The 20,991-nt window shown below is 43.2% G+C and overlaps 1 protein-coding gene across 5 annotated transcripts in view; it reads left to right on the top strand.

The window, feature by feature from the left end:
- The window catches only part of HIRA (histone cell cycle regulator), a 79,921-nt gene that overhangs the window by 35,060 nt on the left and 23,870 nt on the right, over positions 1-20,991 (top strand). For all 5 annotated transcript variants that reach the window (XM_022551274.3, XM_022551275.3, XM_022551280.2 and 2 more), the window contains 5 exons: positions 41-126; positions 6,412-6,609; positions 8,256-8,417; positions 20,221-20,425; positions 20,773-20,877. In XM_022551274.3, coding sequence (XP_022406982.1) covers positions 41-126; positions 6,412-6,609; positions 8,256-8,417; positions 20,221-20,425; positions 20,773-20,877 — 756 coding nt within the window. The remainder of the gene's footprint in view (positions 1-40; positions 127-6,411; positions 6,610-8,255; positions 8,418-20,220; positions 20,426-20,772; positions 20,878-20,991) is intronic.

Genomic DNA, 20,991 nt, shown 5'->3' with positions numbered 1-20,991 from the left:
AGAAATGTTTCCATTCCTTTATGTCTCTCTACTTTGCCAGAATCTTTTAAAGAAACAAGTTGAGACTCGGACGGCAGATGGTCGGAGGAGAATCACGCCTCTCTGCATAGCACAGCTGGACACCGGGTACTCGTTCACTCACCGAGCTTTCTGTGGCCTTCTCTGGGAGGTCTTCCTCTCTCCTTTCGCCAGGTAGCACTATCATAACCAGGACTTCACAGGCTCTTGGGCCAGCCTCACCCACAGAGTCTGGAAGTGAGTTGATTCCAGCTTCCCAGCATCCTCAAAGCCTTGCGCTACTGCAGAGCCCTGTGCACACCTGATGGTGGTGCAGGCGGGTGGGGAGGCTGGCCCTGCTTTGTTGAAGATACCAGGGAGAGAAAAGTCAGACTGATTTTTTTTTTTCTGTTTCTCTTTCCACTTTTATAGCCTTCTCTTTCTGATTAAGAAAGGAATATGTACACATTGTAGAAAACAGTAAAAGCACAAAGATACGATCACTGTTAGCGTTTTGGTGTCCGTATCTCCTCTTTGTTCCTGTATCTTGACCTTGCATCCATTTTAATAACTCTCTGAAGCATTGGTTTGCTGACGGTCCAGGTGCCCTGCCTGTGAACGCACCATGATTTACTTAACCAGCCCCTTAACTGTGGACGTGTAGTTTGTACAGTGTTTTGTGATTGTAAATGAATCTCTGAGCACACCTGTGACTGTTCCCTCAGGACACTTCCCAGAAGTGGACTTGCTGGGTGAGGGGTAGATTTCCCTGATGGAGCAGAGAGGGACAGTGGATTCAGCTGGATTTGTCCTTGTCTTGGCATCTGTCATCAGGCTTGCTTTTGTATTGGTCATTCTCCCCAAAGTGAGGTATGTTGATTCAAAGGATGATAAGGCCCCATGTGAGAGGAATAGGCCGAACATCAAGATGACTTACTCTTTTCAGCGTGTCTACTCAGGGCACCACACACAGTAGTCCTCTGCATTTCCCACTAGTTCCTCCATGAGCTGTTCCAAATCTTCCCTGAAGTCTGCAGAGACCTTCAGTCACGTGATGTGCTGATGGCCTCCTCATGTCAGGTGTGCAAGTGCCAAGGACCTGGAGGGAAGTGACCTGACCAGGTAGAGCCAAAACCAACTTCCAGACTCCTCCCATAGAGTGGTTTTCCCTTGATCAAACCTTTTTCCCATTATGAACCTATGCAGAGAATGCCACCTGCCCACCTTTATTAGGACCAAGTGAAACCAAGTATGTGACAGTGCTTGAACATTTCAGAGCTTATGAGAATGAGGCTTGTAGAGGTGGTAGAAGTGGTGGTGGCACTTTTGTTCTGTGGATCCTTCCAGGTCTCACCTGGTGAGGAGGCAGAGGTGGTAGATGACTTCCTGCCTGGCCTTGAGCCAGCTTTCTGCCATGGGGCACATATTTCTGGCACTAGAACTTGATTCTTTTTTCCTCTTGATTCCCATGTCAAAACAAGTAGCAATGGAAGAGGTAATTATTAGCTTATCTAATCAAGAAAGAAAAGAGAAGTTGCACATATTTAAAATAGACATAAATGGGAAATAATCAAAGATGAAGAATAAATCAAAAGGGTGAAAGACATCTTTGCTGAACTCTGCAAATAAATTTGAAAGTGAATTATTTGGGGGAAAACAAAAATTACCAAAATTGAAGAAAATCTGTATAGATGAATTATTATAGAAGAAATAGAGGACACTGTCAAACAGTTAACCTATCAAAGGCCACCAGAGTAAGACGGCTTGACAGGAAAATTCTAACAGACTTTTAAAGAACAGCTCATTCTAATACTATTTAAAATATTCTAGTGCTTTGAAAAGAAGGAAAGCTTGCAAAATCTTTTTTTTTAATGAACACAATATTGAAATTTCATAATCAAAATGTGACAAAGATATAATAAATTTCTGATCAATCTTATTTCCAAATGTCAATGCAAAATCCTAAATAAAATCATAACAAACAGAACGTTACATGTGTTAAAATGCTAATACACTATAAACAAGTAAAATTTATTTCAGGAAAGCGAGATGCTTCAAATGATTTGGGGAAACTTAATTTACTCCTACATGTCAGTAGATCAAAATAAATAAATTATATGATCATCTCTGTAGGTGCTTAAGAGGCATTTTTATTAAACCCAACATCATTGTTATTTAAAACTCAGTTAAATGGGAACAGATAGATGTTTGTTAAACTTGTTAAACTATCTTATTTCAAATTAAATTTAAGAATTGAACACATGTCTACACCTGTGACTGTAATTTAACATTGTTCTAGAGATCCCAGCTCCTATGGTTAGTTAAGAGAAAGAAGAAATTAGAAAGGAGGTGGTAAATGTGTCATTAGTCAAAGATGGTATAATCTGCAAGAGAATCAACTGGAAAAACCACCATAGACAGTAAAAGAAGACAGTGAGATGACTGGGTGCAACATAGCAAGATCAATTAGCACCAGTTACCTTTAGAAGATGCAAAGGAAGAAATCACTTTCACAAATGTAGTACCTAGAATGTAACAAGAAATGGAGATCTTTATGAAGAAAAAATTTTAAACTCTACTGAGATACCTAAAAGAAAATTCACAGAAATGCATACCATTTATTAGATAGGATGTCTCGGTATCATAAAGATGACAAATCTCCCTCAGCCTATAAATGTAACATGAGCCAATACAAATAACCATAGGAGTTTTCAGCATCAGACAGCTGATTCTGAAATTCTGTGAAAAAGTGCATAGGAGTAGCTAAAATATTTCTGGAAAAGATTAATCAGGAAAGACTAGCCCCACTAGAAATTAAATCTTACAAGCTATAGTAATTAAAATAGTGAGGTACTGACACATGAATAGAACAGTGGAATACAATAGAAAACTCAGAAATAGACTCAAATATTTATGAGAACTTTAAAGGTAATATTTTGCATCTGTGATGAATCATTACCTAATTCAATAAATGAAGTGAGGAAGTGATATTCTCTAGAAACAAAATTGAAGCCCTACAAGAATATGCAATGGAGAAAAGACAGTTTCTTCAGCAAGTGGTGTTGAGAAAGCTACACAGCCGCATGTAAATCAATGAAATTAGAACACTGCCTCACACCATATACAAAAATAACTCAAAATGGCTTAAAGACTTAAATATAAAACATGACACCATAAACTCCTAGAAGAGAACATAGGCAAAAATTCTCTGAGATAAATCGTACCAATGTTTTCTTCAGTCAGTCTTCCAAGGCAATAGAAATAAACACAAGGGCTTCCCTGGTGGTGCAGTGGTTAAGAATCTGCCTGCCAATGCAAGGGACACGGGTTTGAGCCCTGGCCCAGGAAGATCCCACATGCCCCAGAGCAACTAAACCCATGTGCCACAACTACTGAGCCTGAGCTCTAGAGCCTGCAAGTGACAACTGCTGAGCCCATGTGCCACAACTACTGAAGCCTGCGCACCTAGAACCCGTGCTCCGCAACAAGAGAAGCCCACGCACCACAACGAAGAGCAACCCCCACTCACTGCAACTAGAGAAAGCCCGCACACAGCAACGAAGACCCAACACAGCCAAAAATAAAAAATAAATTTATTTTTAAAAAGAAATAAAAACAAAAATAGATAAACGGAACCTAATCAAACTTACAAGCTTTTGTACAGCAAAGGAAATCAGGAACAAAATGAAAAGACAGCCTACAAACTGGGAGAAAATATTTGCAAATGATGTGACCGACAAGGGCTTAATTTCAAAAATACAGAAACAGCTTATACAACTCAATAATAAAAAAACAACCCAATCGTGGGCTTCCCTGGTGGCGCAGTGGTTGAGAGTCCACCCGCTGATGCAGGGGACATGGGTTCGTACCCCGGTCCGGGCAGATCCCACATGCCACAGGGCGGCTGGGCCTGTCAGCCATGGCCGCTGGGACTGTGCATCCGGAGCCTGTGCTCCGCAACAGGAGAGGCCACAACAACAACAACAACAACAAAAAAAAAAACCCAATCGAAAAATGGGCAGAAGACCTAAACAGACATTTCTCCAAAGAAAACATACAGATGGCCAACAGAGACATGAAAGGATGCTCAACACCACTAATTATTAGAGAAATGCAAATCAAAACTACAGTGAAGAACCACCTCGCACTGGTCAGGATGGCCATGATTAAAAAGTCTACAAGTAACAAATGCTGGAAAGGGAGAAAAGTGAACCCTCCTACACTGCTGATGGGAATGTAAATTGGTGCAGCCACTATGGAGAATAGTATGGAGGTTCTTCAAAAAACTAAAGTAGAGTTGCCATGTGATCCACCAATCCCACTCCTGGGCATATATCTGGAGAAAGCAATAGTTCAAAAAGATAAATACACCCCAGTATTCATAGCACACTATTCACAATAGCTGAGACATGGAAACAACCTAAATGTCCATCGACAGATGAATGGATAATGAGGATGTGGTTTATATACAATGGAATATTACTCAGCCATAAAAAAGAATGAAATAATGTCATTTGCAGGTACACGGATGGACCTAGCGATGGTCGTACTAAGTAAAGTAAGTCAGAAAGAGAAAGACAAATACCATATGATATCACTTATATGTGGAATCTAAAATATGACACAAATGAACCTATCTACAAAACAGAAATAGATGCACAGAAATAGAGAGCGGACTTGTGGTTGCCAGCGGGGAGGTGGTGGGGGAGGGATGGATTGGGAGTTTGGGATTAGCAGATGCAAACTATTATATATAGGATGGATAAACAACAAGGTCCTACTGTGTAGCACAGGGAACTGTATTCAGAATCCTATGATAAACCGTAATGGAAGAGAATTTGTGTGTGTGTGTGTGTGTGTGTGTGTGTGTGTGTGTGTGTGCAACTGAATCACCTTGCTGTACAGCAGAAATTAACACAACATTGTAAATCAACTATACTTCAATAAAATAAATTTAAAAAAACATTTGGAGCCCTATCTCACGCATTAAAATTTTGCACAGCTCAGAAATTTTTGCAGAGAACATTCTGAACATCTCAGAGATTTTTTTTAATGTTTAACTTTTTTATTATTTAAAATTTTAGAATATTCCATAGAAGAATACTTTCATAATCTCAGAGGTAAAAAAAGTCTTCAAAACACAACATCCTAGGGAAAATATTTCCTGTCCATATAGGAATTTTTGAATATGTAAATAGGTCTTACAATCAATAATAAAGACCAATAACCAAATAGAACCATGGATGACAGATATGAACAAACAGCTCCCAAAAAAGGGAAATCAGATGTTTCTAGATGAAAAAATTTCAACCTTGCATCAAAATAATGGCAAATTAAAATTGTAGTAAGATACTATTTTTCATCTCTCAGATTATCAGGTATCAAGAAGTTGGTAAAGGGCTTCCCTGGTGGCACAGTGATTGAGAGTCCTCCTGCTGATGCAGGGGACACGGGTTCGTGCCCCGGTCCGGGAAGATCCCACATGCCGCGGAGCAGCTAGGCCCGTGAACCATGGCCGCTGAGCCTGCGCGTCTGGAGCCTGTGCTCCGCAACGGGAGAGGCCACAACAGTGAGAGGCCTGCGTACCGCAAAAAAAAAAAAAAAGTTGATAAAACCGTTGATGAGGGTTTGGGGAAATAGGTACCCACGCACGGCTTGTGAGGTGAACCTCAAAGCAGGACCCTTGAGAACTATTTATCCAAAATCATCGATGAACATTCCATTTGCTGCTGCAGTTCCTTCTAGGAATTTATCCCACGTAACGTATGAAACAAGTGGGATGACAGTTACAACAGCAGGCGTCTCTGTGTGTGCCCCGTGTCATGCGCTACAGGAAGTACGTTAGTCCAGACAGCAGCCTCGTGGGGAGGGTCCTGTCATCTCTTTTGCAGACATGGTGGCTGAGGTGCCCAAGGCCTCAGAGCCTGTGCATGGCTGAGCCATGATACCCAGGGCCCTCAGCCGGCACACTGCAGTGTTTGTTACAGAAACACCGGGAAACCGTCCAGCTGTTCCTCACAAGAGGCTGGTTGGGTAAACCATGGCACGTCCACGCTGCCCATAATGAAAGGGAGGCCCACTCTGTGCACTGTGTTTCCCCAGCCCCAAGACACATTTGCACGTGGTAACACCTCTTGAGATCAGAGTGCATCTTATCAGTGACACCTGACAGTTATAATCAGTCACAGTTTTTTTCTTTCTTAGTGGTTTATAAAGTACCAGTTCATCTTAGATCTAATTAAATGTCGTGTATGGAGTGATTTTAATTTCCTTTTTACTTTTCTGTAACTTGCATAGAAATTCTGCCACGAAAATACATCGCCATTGGACCCAGAAAAAAATTTGCTTAGGATGTGTAAGCACTCAACATGGTGCTCGACGTCCAAGGCTGACTTTTCTCCTTCTCGACAACAGGGACTTCTCCACGGCCTTCTTCAACAGCATCCCGCTCTCGGGTTCCCTGGCAGGCACCATGCTCACCTCTCACAGCAGCCCGCAGCTGCTGCCGCTGGACTCCAACACCCCCGTCCCCTTCGGCACCTCGAAGCCTTCCACAGAGCCTGTGGCGGCGACCGGCACCAGGCCTGCGGGTGATTCTGTCAGTAAGGACAGGTGAGTAGGTGCCAAGCTTGGTCCTGTACCTGGGCAAGTGCGGTTTGGACAGTTCCAGGGACACTTCGTGCCCTCTTCAGTAAAGAAAAGAGGCAGGTGCTTGGTTTCAGATGAGGGCCTGCTCAGAAGGGAGCCTTGATCAGGAGAGTCTGATGATTAGGGCCCTGAGGACTTCATGTCCTGCGGGAAGATGCAGTCCCAGGATGGGAATACTAAGGGTGGCAACTGGCCCGTGACACGTCACCTGTCACGGGGCCAGCCCACCTTCGGCCGGCCTGCTCATGTGCCACGGCACAGACTCCCCTTACACTCAGAATACATTTGCTCGGGGAGCCCATTGTCTTCACTGGCCATCACCTGGAAACCAAACTAGAAGTCTGAAAGGACCAGAGGAGCATGACTAAGAGCCAGGAGCCATTTGCCCAGCGCCTGCTCTGAGTGACAAGCTGTGCCAGGCCCGACGTCTGCAGGGGTTGATTGGTGGGTCCTCATCTCCAGGGAGGATCTAGGCTTGTAGGGGAAGAGGTAGCCACAGGGGTGCAGGGCTGATCCTCTGAGGGCCTTGGCAGGCAGGTCTCAGGAAGGCTTCTCAATTAGGCTGAGCCAGGGGATGGGGCTGGGGAGTAGGGGCAACAGCGAGAGCAGAGGCCTGGAGCCTGAAGAGTGGTGGGCGAGGGGAGGAAGGCTGGCTTCTCCCTGGAGTGGACACACAGGCGCTGGGACTTGCACCTTAGGAAACGACCAGCAGTGGGGCCCAAGTTTAGCTGCTGCACTGGCACACAACTGACACTGTCAACGTGACCCTCCATCACCAGGGACAGGGCCGTGCATTATCACAGCTCCTGCCTCTGGTGTCATGGCTGTGGAGGCATGCGCCAGACTTCGAGTGTCCCCTCTCCCTTGAGGGAAGAGAAGGGTATGGAGCAGCAAGACCAGTCAGGAAGCAGAGCATTGGGAGGAAGGGTGTCTGGGGAAGGACAGAACGCCAGGTTTGCAAAATGTTCAGTAGTTGGCCGTGCAGGTCCCAGGAGAGGAGGGGAGGGTCATACAGGTGCCTGCGGGCATCTGGCCTGGGGTCCAGCGGCGGGGAGGGCAGTTAGCCCGGATGTGGGCAGAGGAGGCCCCATGGCTTTGACCCAGCGTGTGGGATGTGCTGGGACAACGGAGCTGGCAAGCTCCAGCCTGAGCTCCCTTTCCTCTGTGGAGTCAGAGACACAGGGAGCACTTGGAGGAGAGCATAAAGGGTGTGTGATTGTCCCTGTGAGACCGTGGTCAGAGCTGGTGGTCAGAGCAGGTTGGGTGGAGCTGCTGTATTCAGGTTATGGAGACAGAGCTCTATGGTGAGGAAAAGGGGGTTGTAGGAACCGCTGTTGAGGCCTCATGTTATCCCCAGAAGCTCTGAGAACACTAAAGTGGTACGGGTGTGAGTGCGTTTGCTCACAGTCTTCTCAGAAAGCCAAACTCCCAGAACTTTAATATGTGAAGGTATTAAAGAAAGTTGGCAATAGTCGATTACGTCTTGAAATTATTTATGGAAGTTTGATATTTGTGCCCCATTCACTTGGCTCCAAGCCCCACAAATCCCGGACTCCCGGATCCTCAGTGGGTTGTGCTGATGTGGCCTTCCGTCTCCACCCCACCCCCAGCGTGAATGCGGCCTCTGCTCCCGCTGCACCGTCCCCCTCCATCCTCACAACCCCGTCCAAGATCGAACCTATGAAAGCGTTCGACTCCCGATTCACGGAGCGCTCCAAAGCCACGCCGGGGGCTCCTGCCTTGGCCGGTTTGACCCTGACAGCTATGGAAAGGTAGGTGGTGGCTGTATGGGGCCCCAGAGATGGGGAGGGTACAGACTTGGGCCAGCCATGCCATGTCCGCCTTCCTGTGAGGGTGCAGACTCCTGTCCCTTTGTATTCAGGAGCCACCACTCTGAGGAGAAAGGTGTGGCTGCTTCACGGAGCCATGGGGTGGGGGTGGGGGACCAAAGGGCAGAGGCACGAGGGCTGGTGGGTGCAGAGGCTGTGCTGAGATGGTCAGAGGGTGGAAGGCTCTGGTCCTGGCCTCTGCTCAGACTCTGACCAGGAGGTCGGGAGCTGAAATTAAAGTGATGGAGGGGAGGCCTCTGTGAGGTCCAACGGGCTTCTGAGCCCCTGCAGCATGTCCTCTGCACCTTCCTGAGTACAGGCAGCAGTCATGGCAGGGGGGGGCAGGAGTCCTCCTGAGGAGCCACACTGAGTGTTTCAGCCTCTGCTATTGACACAGAGCTTCTCTGCCTCCTGGGAGGGCCTCCTGCCGAGCCTGCTGTGGCACGGAGCTCACTGCCTGGTCCAGCAAGTCGAAGGCTGGGAGAGTCTGAGGGGGGGCCGGGCCACCTTCCTCCACACGGGCCAGGGCCTTGAGTGCCAACCTGGAGCTGTGACCCACTGCAAGGTGATTGGGCTCAGCATTACCATCAGCCACATCAGGGACGTGGGCCAGAGCCTCTTGCAGGAACCTCATGGCCAGAAGGTGCCCAGTGGAGGGAGCATCTGGGACGAGACCTGTCCTTGCCATGGACGGTGTCTTCGAGCTAAAGCCACACTGTACTGTCCCCGGGGCTTCACCCATGTTCTCGAAACTGCTTGTCTGAGTGGGATTCGTCCTTGGAGAATAAGCCCCAGAAGCCAGCATGGGACAGCTGTCCCTTCAGGTCAGCGGTGACTTTGGCGTGTGGTCTGCAGTGTGGTCGCGTCTGTTTTATACAGGTGTTTCATGTGATCTTTTTACCCAGCAATTTTTCTGCCCAGCAGTATAGAGGATCTGAAACCTCCTTGCTGCTAAACATTCTGAAATGCTGGATGAAACGTAACATGTCCCTAAAGTATGTGACTAGTTCACAAGAAAGTAAGTGAAGTCCCTAGGAGCCAAAATCTAAGAGTGAACAAAACAACCAGAGCAGTGGGTGTTAGGCCAGGAGGTTACTGGCCTGGTGAACAAGGACCTTGAGTTTTAATGGCCACACAGATTTGAGACAGGGCCTTAGGCCTGAACCACGTAGGGATTGGAACCTAAGACACTAGCATGAAGTCAAGCTGCTTAAAAAAGTGTACCTCCAGTGAGAGGGGGACTAGAAGAAACCTGACTGACAGCATAGGAACATGGCCAGAGCCTGAATGTCTCAGCCTGCCCTCTGAGTTAGGAAAACAGTCTTCCCCTGAGGCTGTGTCACCACAGGCCTGCCCTCAAGTGGATTGGAGGTCACTTTAACACTACCTCTGTCATCTGGAAATCACCAAGCCAAGAACTGGACACAAAAGAAGATTCTAGTCTAATTGACACCCCAGAGGCACTTGGCAAAGCAAATATAAATCCATCCTGACCCCAGGGGGTACTGTGTTCCCACTAAAGAAACACTGCCTGAGATGACTCAGAATCCAAAGGAACAAAGCCCGTGAAGAAACCCTGATCATCCACGGGTATCAGGAGCAGAAGGTGTAGACCTCTGTACCTCTGATGGTAGATTGTCAGATGGTGGCTGTAAAATAAACACGCGTTAAGATGGTCAAAGACAAGAAAGATAAAGAAAACGTGAGGAAAGATTCGTATACTATCCCATGTATAAAAATTAACTCAAAATGGATTGAAGAACTAAATGTAAGAGTTAAACTGTAAAACTCTTAGAAGAAAACATAGATGTGACCTTGGATTAGAAAACTGTTTCTTAGATGTGACACCTAAAACACAAGCAACTAAAGAAAAAATAGAAAAATTGGGCATCATCAAAACTTAAAACTTTTGTGCTTCAAAGAGCACTGTCAGCAGAATGGAAGGACAACCTACTAAATGGGAGAAAATATTTGCAAATCACATCTGAGTGAAGAGCTCTTATAGCTCAACAGTAAAAAGAGTAATAACCCAGTTTTTAAATGGACAAAGGATTTAAATAGACATTTCTCCAAAGAAGATACACAAACAACCATAAGCACATAAAAAGACATTCAACATCATTAGTCATCAGAGAAATGCAAACCAAAACTACAGTGAACTACCACTTTGCACCCACTAGGATCCGTGATCAGAAAGTCAGATAATAAGAAGTGTTAGTGAGGATGGGGAGAAATCAGGACCCTCGTAGATTCTGGTGGGATTGTAAAATGGTTCAGCTGGTTTAGAGGACAATCTGGCGTTTCCATAAATGGTTAAAATAGAGTTACTGTCTGAGCCAGCAATCCCACACCTAGGTAGATACCCAAGAGAATTGAAAACGTATTCATGTAAAAACTTGTACACAAAAGTTCATATCAGGGGACTTCCCTGGTGGTCCAGTGGTTAAGAATCCACCTTCCAATGCAGGGGACATGGGTTTGATCCCTTGTCGGGCAACTAAGATCCCACATGCTGCAGGGCAACTAAGCCTGAGTGCCGCAGTTAGAGAGCCCATTTGCCGCAAATACTGAGCCTGCACACCACAACTAGAGAGAAGCCTGCATGCTGCAATGAAAGATCCACATGCCACAATGAAGCCCCAATACAGCCAAAAAAAAAAGTTCATATCCGTATTATTCATAATAGCAAAAGAGTGGAAATATCCCAAATGTCCGTCAATTGATGAATGGATTTTTAAAATGTGGTACATCCATACAATATATCAATAATCTTATTTGGCAATAAAAAGGAATGGAATGCTTATACATGCCACAACAGGGAAAAACCTTGACAACGTTATGCTAAGTGAAAGAAGCCAGTCACAAAGGACCACATGTTATATGATTCCATTTATATTTAATTCCGGAATAGGCAAATCTATGGAGACAGAAAGTAGATTAGTGGTTGCCGGGGCAGGATGGGGTGAGTGCTGATGGATACAAAGTTTCTTTTGGGGATTATGAAAGTGCTCAAGGCTTAGCGGTGATGATTGATGGCCTTATGAATATACTAAAAACTACTGAATTCTATACTTTAAAATGGTGACTTTTATAGTATGTGAATTATAGCTCAGTAAGAAATAATACACCATCAAAAAGACCAAATAGATTTGGAAATGAACCCAAAAATACTTTTGGAAAAGAAAAATAATAATCATTGCAATTGAAGAGTCAGCGGAGGGAATTCTCTGGCGGTCCAGTGGTTAGGACTCAGTACTTTTACTGCCAGGGGCCCAGGTTTCAATACCTGGTCGGGGAACTAAGATCCTGCAAGCCACGCGTCCAAAAAAAAAAACCTCAGTGGGCATATTTGACAGCAGAGGAGGCCCAGCTGAGGAGCGCATTTGATCTGAGGAAATGGCCTGGGTGCTGCAGAGGTGGAGCCCAAGGAGGAGTGTCTGGAGGGCAGAGGGTAGGGTCTGCGTGCACCTAACGAGTTCCCCAAAGAGGGCGGGCTGTGGGGCATTGGTCAAGAGGGAGTGGCCGATGTTTCATAGGCTTAAGCAAGTATTGAAATCTCAGTTTTGGAAATGGAGTGAGCTCTGAATAGCCAGAATAAAACACAATCTCCACCTTAGTGAAACCACAGGGCACCATAGCTAGTAATTCCTTCCGTTCACTGAGGGAAGATGTTCACCTTGTAGGTCTCCATGGCCCTTATCCTTGTCAGTTCCTAGCTCTCAGGGAGTGCAGACCCTGCTTTGAGAAGTGCAGAGGCTACCCCTTGAATCAGGCTGCTAGAGGGCAAAGTCTTGATGCATGACCTGGGCCCGATGCCACCAGGGATTGTCCCTCAGTAGCTGTGTTACCCACATCTCATAAGGCCTTTCAGCCACACATACAGCTCCAGCCGGAACTATAGAATAAGGGCTCATCAAGTTTGCCATTCTCAGCTTCTCCCTTGAAAAGGCAGTGAATAAATAAAAGAATCAAAAACCCAAAAAAATAAGAAAGTGGCAGTGAGTGAGTATTCACTTAGGGCCAAGCTTCCTGCTTCTGAGGCAGCAGGAGGGTCTGGTATCAGGCACAGTAAGTTCACCTCCTGAACATCCCTCTTGCTTCAGCTGTTTATCCCTCCCTCTGTCCTCCCCGAATACCTGAAAACCACTGATCTTTTTACTGTCTCTACAGTTTTGCCTTTCCTAGAATGTCATATAATTGGAAACATACTGTACCTAGCCTTTTCAAATGGGTGTCTTTTACTTAGTAATATCCATTTAAGGTTCTTCCATGCATTTTCATGGTTTGATAGCTTATTTCTTATTATTAACAGATCTTGTCCCATTGTATGGATGCACATAGTTTGTATGTACCACAGTTTAAGCATTCCCCCATTGAAGGACATCATGGTTTCTTCCAATTTTTGGCAATTATATATAGATGATGTATTAAAAACTGCTGTCAGTACTCACGTATAGGTTTTTGTGTGAATATGTTTTCATCTCCACTGGGCAGATACCTAGGAGTGCAATTGCTGGTTGGTATGGTAAGACTAGGTTTAGCTTTGTAAGAAACTGCCAGACTGTCTTCCAAAATGACTGCAGTCCCACCAACAGTGAATGTGTTCATTTGATCCACATCCTTGTTGGCGTTTGGTATCATCAATTTTCTGGGTTTTAGCCGTTCTAATAAGTGTTTAGTGGTATCTTGTTTTAATTTTCAATTGCTGAATGACATATGATGCTGAACATCTTTTTATACACTTATCAGCCATCTCATCTTTGGTGAGTGCCTGTTCAGATCTTTGTTCATTTTTTTAAATTGGTTCTTTTTTTTTAAAATTTATTTATTTGTTTTATTTATTTATTTTGGCTGTGTTGGGTCTTCGTTGCTGCGCGTGGGCTTTCTCTAATTGCGGCAAGCGGGGGCCACTCTTCATTGCAGTGCGCGGGCTTCTCATTGCGGTGGCCTCTCTTAGCTGCAGAGCACAGGCTCCAGGCGCGTGGGCTTCAGCAGTTGCAGCACGTGGGCTCAGTAGTTGTGGCTCACGGCTCCAGAGCACAGGCTCAGTAGTTGTGGCGCACAGGCCTAGCTGCTCCACAGCATGTGGCATCCTCCCGGACCGGGGATCGAACCCGTGTTCCCTGAACTGGCAGGTGGATTCTCAACCACTGTGCCACCGGGGAAGCCCTAATTGGTTATTTCTTACTGCTGAATTTCAAGAATTCTTTGTATATTTTAGATACAAGTCTTTTTTCAGGTAATGTGATTCACAGATATTTTCTCCCAGTCTTTGATTTGGCTTTCCATTCTCTTGACAGTGTCTTTCTCAGAGCAGAAATTTTTAATGTTAATGAAGTCCAACACATTAGATTTTTTTTTTTTTCTGTCATGGATCATGCTTTTGGTGTTGTATCAAAAACTCATTGCCAGGGCTTCCCTGGTGGCGCAGTGGTTGAGAGTCCGCCTGCCGATGCAGGGGACACGGGTTCGTGCCCCGGTCCAGGAAGATCCCACATGCCGCGGGGTGGCTGGGCCCGTGAGCCATGGCTGCTGAGCCTGCGCGTCTGGAGCCTGTGCTCCACAACGGGGGAGGCCACAACAGTAAGAGACCCGCGTACCACAAAAAAAAAACAAAAAAAAACTCATTGCCAAACCCAAGCTCACCTAGACTTCCTACTATGTTTTCTTCTGAGTTCTCATTTTATAGTGTTGCATTTTACACTTAGATCTATGATCCGTTTTGAGTTAATGTTTGTGAAAGATGTACGGTCTGTGTCTAGATTTAGTATTTGCATGTGGACGTCCATTTGTGCCAGCACCATTTGTTGAAAGATTATTCTATGTCTTTGCCTTTATCAAAGATCAATTGACTACATTTGTTTAGATCTATTTTGGGGTCTTTTCCTTTTCATATAAACTTTAGAATAAGTTTGTTGATACTATAGTATAAGTTCCTGGGATTTTTATTGGGATTCCATTGAATCTCTAGATCAAGTTAGGAAAAGTTGACATCTTAACAATATTGAGTCTTCCTATTCATGAACATAAAATATCTCAGTTTATTTAGATCTTTGATTTCTTTCATCAGAGTATTGTTTCCTTCATAGGATTTATACATATTTTGTTATATTTCTATCAAATTATTGCTCTTTTGGCACCAGTATAAGTGGTATTGTGTTTAGAATTTCAAATACCACTTGTTCATTGCTGGTATATAGAAAAGCAATTGACTTTTGTATGTTAACCTTGTATCTTGCAACCTTGGTATAATTGCTTATTAGTTACAGATTTTGTTGTTGATTCTTTGGAATTTTCTACAATGACACAGTGTCATCACTGATGTTTTTATTCACTGAACACAGTTTTATTCTTCCTTCCCAATCTTTATATCTTTTATTTCCTTCTCTTGTCATACTGCATTAGCTAAGACTTCCAGTACAATGTTAACAGTAAGGTTTTTTTAGGGTTATTCTTTATCAAGTTAAGTTCTCTATTTCTAGTTTGCTAAGTTTTTATCATTAATAGATGTTTGGTTTTGTCATATGCTTTTTCTGCATCAGTTGATATGGTCATAATGCTCTTCTTTAGTGTTGTTGGATGTGGTGGGTTACATTAATTGATTTTTGAATGTTGAATCAGTATGCCTACCTGGAATAAATCCCATTTGGTCATGGTGTATAATTCGTTTTATACATTGTTGGATTCAATTTGCTAATATTTTGTTGAGGATTTTTGAATCTTTGTTCATGAGAGATATTGGTCTGTAGTTCTTCTTTCTTGTAATCTGGTTTGGATATTAGGGTAATGCTGGCCTCATAGGAGTTACGATTTATTTCCTCTACTTCTGTTTTCTGGAACAGATTGTGGAGAATTGGTATAATTTCTTTCTTAAATGTTTGATAGAATTCACCAGTAAAACTGTCTGGGTCTGGTGCTTTCTTTCTTGGAAGATTATTAATTGTTGGTTAATTTCTTTAATAGATACAGCTCTATTCAGATTATTTTTCCTTGTGTGAGTTTTGTGGATTTTTTTTTTCAAAGAACTGGCCCATTTTAACTAACATCAAATATATGGGTATAAAGTCGTTCATAATATTCCTTTATGATCCTTTTAATGTCCATGGATGGGATCAGTAGTGAGGGCCCCCTTTCGTTTCTTTCTTTTTTTATTGATATGTATTTGATTTACAATATTGTGTTAGTCTCACACAATATATTTTGTGTAGCAAAATCATTCAGCTATATATTTTTCAGATTATTTTCCATTATAGGTTATTACAAGATATTGAATATGGATCTTTGTGCTATACAGTAAATCCTTGTTGCTTACCTCCTCTTTCATTTCTTTATTTTTATATAAATTATTATTTTTTTTTTTTTTGGCTGCATTGGGTCTTTGTTGCTGCACGCGGGCTTTCTCTAGTTGCAGAGAGCGGGGGCTACTCTTTGTTGAGGTGCGCAGGCTTCTCATTGCGGTGGTTTCTCATTGTGGAGCACGGGCTCTAGAGCACAGGCTCAGTAGTTGTGCGCAGGCTTAGTTGCTCCGCGGCATGTGGAATCTTCCTGGACCAGGGCTTGAACCTGTGTCCCGGCATTGGCAGGCGGATTCTTAACCACTGCACCACGAGGGAAGTCCCTCCCCTTTCATTTCTGATATTAGTAATTTGTGTCTTCTCTCTCCTTTTCTGATTAGCCTCACTATAAGTTTATCAATTTTATTGATCTTTTCAAAGAACTGGCTTTTTATTTCATTGATTTTTCTCTGTTTTCCCTTTTCAGTTTCATTGATTTATGCTCTAATTTTTACTATTTACTTTATTCTGCTTGCTTTACATTATTTTGCTTATTCTTGCATTAATATTATTTTTATTTATTATTATTTAATATTATTTTATTTTTTATTATTTTTATTATTAATTTTCTACTGCTTGCTCATCTTTTTCTAGTTCCTAAAGGTGAAGTTATTTCAGGTCTTTCTTTTTTTCTAATTTATGCATTCTCTGCAATAAGTTTCCCTCTAAGCACTGGTTTCACTGTATCCCATAAAGTCTGACATTGTGTTTTCATTTTCATTTAATTCCATATTTTAAAATTTCTTTTGAGACTTTTTCTCTGATCCATGTGTTATTTAGAAATGTTGTTTAATCGTGAAAGATGTGTGTTTTCTGACTTTGTTATTGATGTCTACTTTAATTCTGTTGTGGTCTTGAAGCACACTTTGTATGATTTCTGTTCTTTTATATTTGTTAGAGTATATTTTATGACCCAGAATATGGTCTATACTAGTGAATATTCCATGTGATCTTGAGAATAATGTATATTCTGCTATTGATAAATGAAGTATTTTATAAATGTCAATTAAATACAATGAATGATGGTACTGTTCAATTAATTATGTCCTCATTGATTTTCTCTCTCCTGGATCTGTTGATTACTGATAGAGGTATATGGAAATCTCCAGCTATAATAGTGGACTTGTCTAGTTCTTCTTCCAGTTCTATCAGTTTTTCCACATGTATTTTGACACACTCTGTTGTTAGATGTATGCATATTAAGGATTGCTATGTCTTCTTGGAAAATCGACCCTCTTATCATCATATAATGCCTGTCTTTATTCTTGATAATTTTCCTTACTCTGATGACTGCTTTGTCTGAGATTAATACAGCTACTCCAGCTTTCTTTTAATTAGTGTTAGTGTGGCATGTCCTTCTCCATCCCTTTTTTTAAAGAGTAGACTTATTTTTTTTGAACAGTTTAAGGTTCACAGCAAAATTGTACAGAAAGTACAGAGAGTTTTCATATACCCCTCTGCCTTAACTATTGACATCCCACATCTGAGTGATACATTGGTTACAACCAGTAAAACTACACAGACACATCATTATCACCCAAAGTCTATAGTTTACATTAAGTGTTCACCTTTGGTGTTGTGCATCCTGTGGGTTTGGACAGTGTATAAGGACATTTATCTACCACCATAATGGTATCATACAAAATAGTTTCACTGACCTAACAATCCTCTGCACTCTGCCTGTTCCTCCCTCTCTCCTCCCAACCGCTGGCAATAACTGATATTTTTTTTTTACTATTTCCATAGTTTTTTGTTTTCCAGAATGTCATATAGTTAGAACCAGCCTTTACTTTTAATTTATGTGTCTTTATATTTAAGCTGAGTTTCTTGTAGACAACATATACTTGGGTTTTCTTTTTCATTATTTTTGTCAGTTTCTTTTAATTGGTATATTTGGAATATTTATATTTAAAGTGATTATTGATATAGTGAATTAATATCTACCATATTCTTAACGATTTTGGTCTCCCCCTTTTTCTTCTGCCTTCTCTGGTTTTAATTGAGCATGTTTTTGGTATGATTCCATTTTCTCTCTCTTATATTATCTCTTAGCATTATCTAAGAATATCTTAGATAGTAAGATAATGTATCTCTTCCATTGTCTCTCTTAGCATGTCAACTGTACCGCTTTTTAAATTTTTTTTTAGTGGTTGCCCTACAGTTTGAAATAAACATTTATAACTAAATACACTTTCAAATAATGTTATAGTGCTGAAGGGTAGTGCAGGTGCCTGTTAACAAAGTATTCCCAATTCTTTCTTTCCAAGACATATAACATTGCTACTGTTTATTTATTTCACTTATCATCCAATACATTGTTGCTGTTACTAGTTTGAACAAAGTTATCTTTCACTTGTATATGTGTGTGTGTGTGTGTGTGTGTGTGTGTGTGTGGCCTGTGGGATTTTAGTTCCCCGACCAGGGATTTTTTTTATAATATGATTATGTTCTATTTTTTATTTCTTATTTAGAGAATGTGATTTGTTCTTTTTTTAAACTAATTAATTAATTTTGGCTGCACTGGGTCTTTGTTACGGCACTCGGGCTTCTCTAGTTGCAGCGCTTGAGTTCTAGAGCTCACGGGCTCAGTAGTTGTGGCACACGTGCTTATTGTGGTATGTGGGACCTTAGTTCCCCAACCAGGGATCAAACCCAGGCCCCCTGCATTTGGAGCAAAGAGTCCTAACCACTGGACTGCCAGAGAATTCCCAAAAAGTTATCTTTTAATTAAGAATAAGACAAATAAAAATTCTTACAGTACTTATTCTTTCTCTAGCACTTTCTTCATGCAGATCTAAGTTTGTGACGTGTATCATTTTCCTTCTCTCTGAAGAACTTCTTTTAACATTTCTTGCAAGGCAGTTCTGCTGGCAACACATTTCCTCTAGTGTCTTTTTGTTGTTTTTGTCTGAGAAAACCTTTATTTCTCTTTCATTTTTGAGATATAATTTCAGTGGATACAGAATTCTAGGTTGGTGGGTTTGTTTTTAACACCTTATATGTTTCACTTCAGTCAGTTTTTGCTTGAATGGTTTCTGAAGAGAGGTCTGTTGTAATCTTTATTCTGTCCCTTATTAGCTGAAGTGTATTTTTCCCTCTGCTTCTCTCAAGAGTTTCTGTTTGTCTTTGGTTTGCTGCAGTTTATGTTATGTGTAGGTAGGTGTGGATTTTTTGGTATTTATTCTACTTAGTGTTCTCTGAGCAGCTGAGATCTGTGGTTTGGTATCTTTCATTAATTTTGAAAAAGTCTTAGCTATTATTATTATTAAATTCTCTTTGCTTATATGATCCATCTGTTCTTGTGTGTAGTCCTGATTTTTCCATTAGAGCCCTTAACATATTAATAAGTTATTTAAAAATCCTGGCCTCATAATTCCAAAATTGCTGCCATGTCTGACTCTGGCTCTGATCCTGCTTCATCTCGAGACTGTTTCATTTTGGGTTTTTGTTTGATTTTGTTTTGTTTTGCCTTTTATCGTGTCTTGTAATTTTTGTTGAAACCTGGACATAATGTACTAAGTAATAGGAACTGGGGGTAAAAGATCTTTAATGTGAGGTTTTGTTTACCTGGTAAGAATTAGGTCTTATTTACTGTCTCCTGAAGCTGCAGGTGTTAGAGGCTTCCATTTCTTCTGGTGTCTTTGCTTTTCTCTCCCTGTTTTCCTTGAGTTTCCCTAGAAACTCCTTGTTAAATGGAGTCTGTGTCTTGCAGTTCTCTTAGTTGTGATCTAGTGTTCTTATTACACAGGGGCCCTGTTGATTTTGTGAGGTATTGGGGAGGAGAAGCACTCTCTAGTCTCATGATTGTCTCCTGTGTTGTTGTTGGGCCAGAGTCCCTGGCCTATGACCTTCAAGAGAGTTTCTTAGTGCGTGTGGAGGCGGGCTAGGCTGGAGTTGGTTGATTGCCCTGCCCCCAGGTCACATCATACTCAGTAAAGTAGTTTTCCTTGGGGGAAGGCTTTTGTTAAGGAGAACAGGACTCTGGGTATGTTTCAGAGTGGTTGCTTTCCCCTTCCTCAGCCCAAAGCATATGGAAGGAGCCCTCCATTCCTGATCTCCACCCATGACAACTGGTGGAGCTCCTGGAGATAAAACTAACGCAAGTGTGGGTGCCCTCCTCCCCCCCTGGTGGGGGCTCCAGGCGGTTTTATGTCTTTGCCTTGTCTCCAGTTGTCAGGGCAGCTGTTTCTCTGGTGGGTCTAAGAAGAGTTGTTGGTATACAGGTTTTCAGTTTTCCTCTTATTTTAAGAGTGAGAATGACGACTCCCAAGCTGTTTGCATCTTAGAGCAGAAACCAGAAGTCCTCTCCTACTTTTTTAATTTGTTAACTTTTGGGGATGAGTATGGATTTTATTGATTATCATGAAACTAGTAGTCCTGTGGAAAAGCCACGGGTGTCTGTGTTTGTGCAGGTTGAAAGAGCAGAGCCTTGTGAAGGAGCTGCGGCCCCGGGATGTCCTGGAGAGCAGCAGTGACAGCGACGAGAAGGTCCCTGTGGCCAAGCCCTCCTCACTCTCCAAGCGGAAGCTGGAGCTCGAGGTGGAAACGGTGGAGAAGAAGAAGAAAGGGCGGCCTCGGAAGGACTCGCGGCTCTTGCCCATGTCCCTGTCTGTGCAGGTGAGGCTGGCGGGCTGGTGCTGCCCCCGGCCCACCTCCTGAGCTCGGTGTGGGGGCCTGCATATGCCCTGGGGAAGAAGGGGGGCCCCGCGTGCCTCATCGGTGTGGGAACAGCTGGCGTGGACACGTATACCTCCAGAACTGCCCCGACCCACCCAGAGTCCTTGAGCCCCTCCCTGGGGTCAGCTGCCTCGTCTCTGCAGTAGGGGTCTCTGTAGCGTTCATCTGCCCTCACAGAAGGTGGAAACACCCAGGTAGTAGGCCCAGCCTCACCTCTGGTGATTCACCTTTACCTGGCACTGCCCTCCAGTGCCGGGCAGGGCTCAGGGACATCTCTGCTCTTGCAGTCCCCAGCTGCCCTGACCGCAGAGAAGGACGCCGTGTGTTTGTCTGTCCCAGCAGCTGCGCTGAAGCTGCCCATGCCGGGCCCCCAGAGAGCCTTCACCCTGCAGGTGAGCAGACCTCCGCCTCCCTCCCTCCTGAGCCTGCACATTCTTTTTGTCCGCCTGCCCACCCCCACCCCCTGGGGGCTGTAAACCCTGAATTGTCACAGACTTTTGGGGCTG

This window comes from Delphinapterus leucas, chromosome 14, assembly GCF_059928025.1.
Source record: "Delphinapterus leucas isolate spDelLeu-1000000601 "Yukka" chromosome 14, BTC_Dleu_Yukka2, whole genome shotgun sequence".
Lineage (NCBI taxonomy): Eukaryota > Metazoa > Chordata > Mammalia > Artiodactyla > Monodontidae > Delphinapterus > Delphinapterus leucas.
This window is presented reverse-complemented; position numbering and strand designations above follow the sequence as displayed.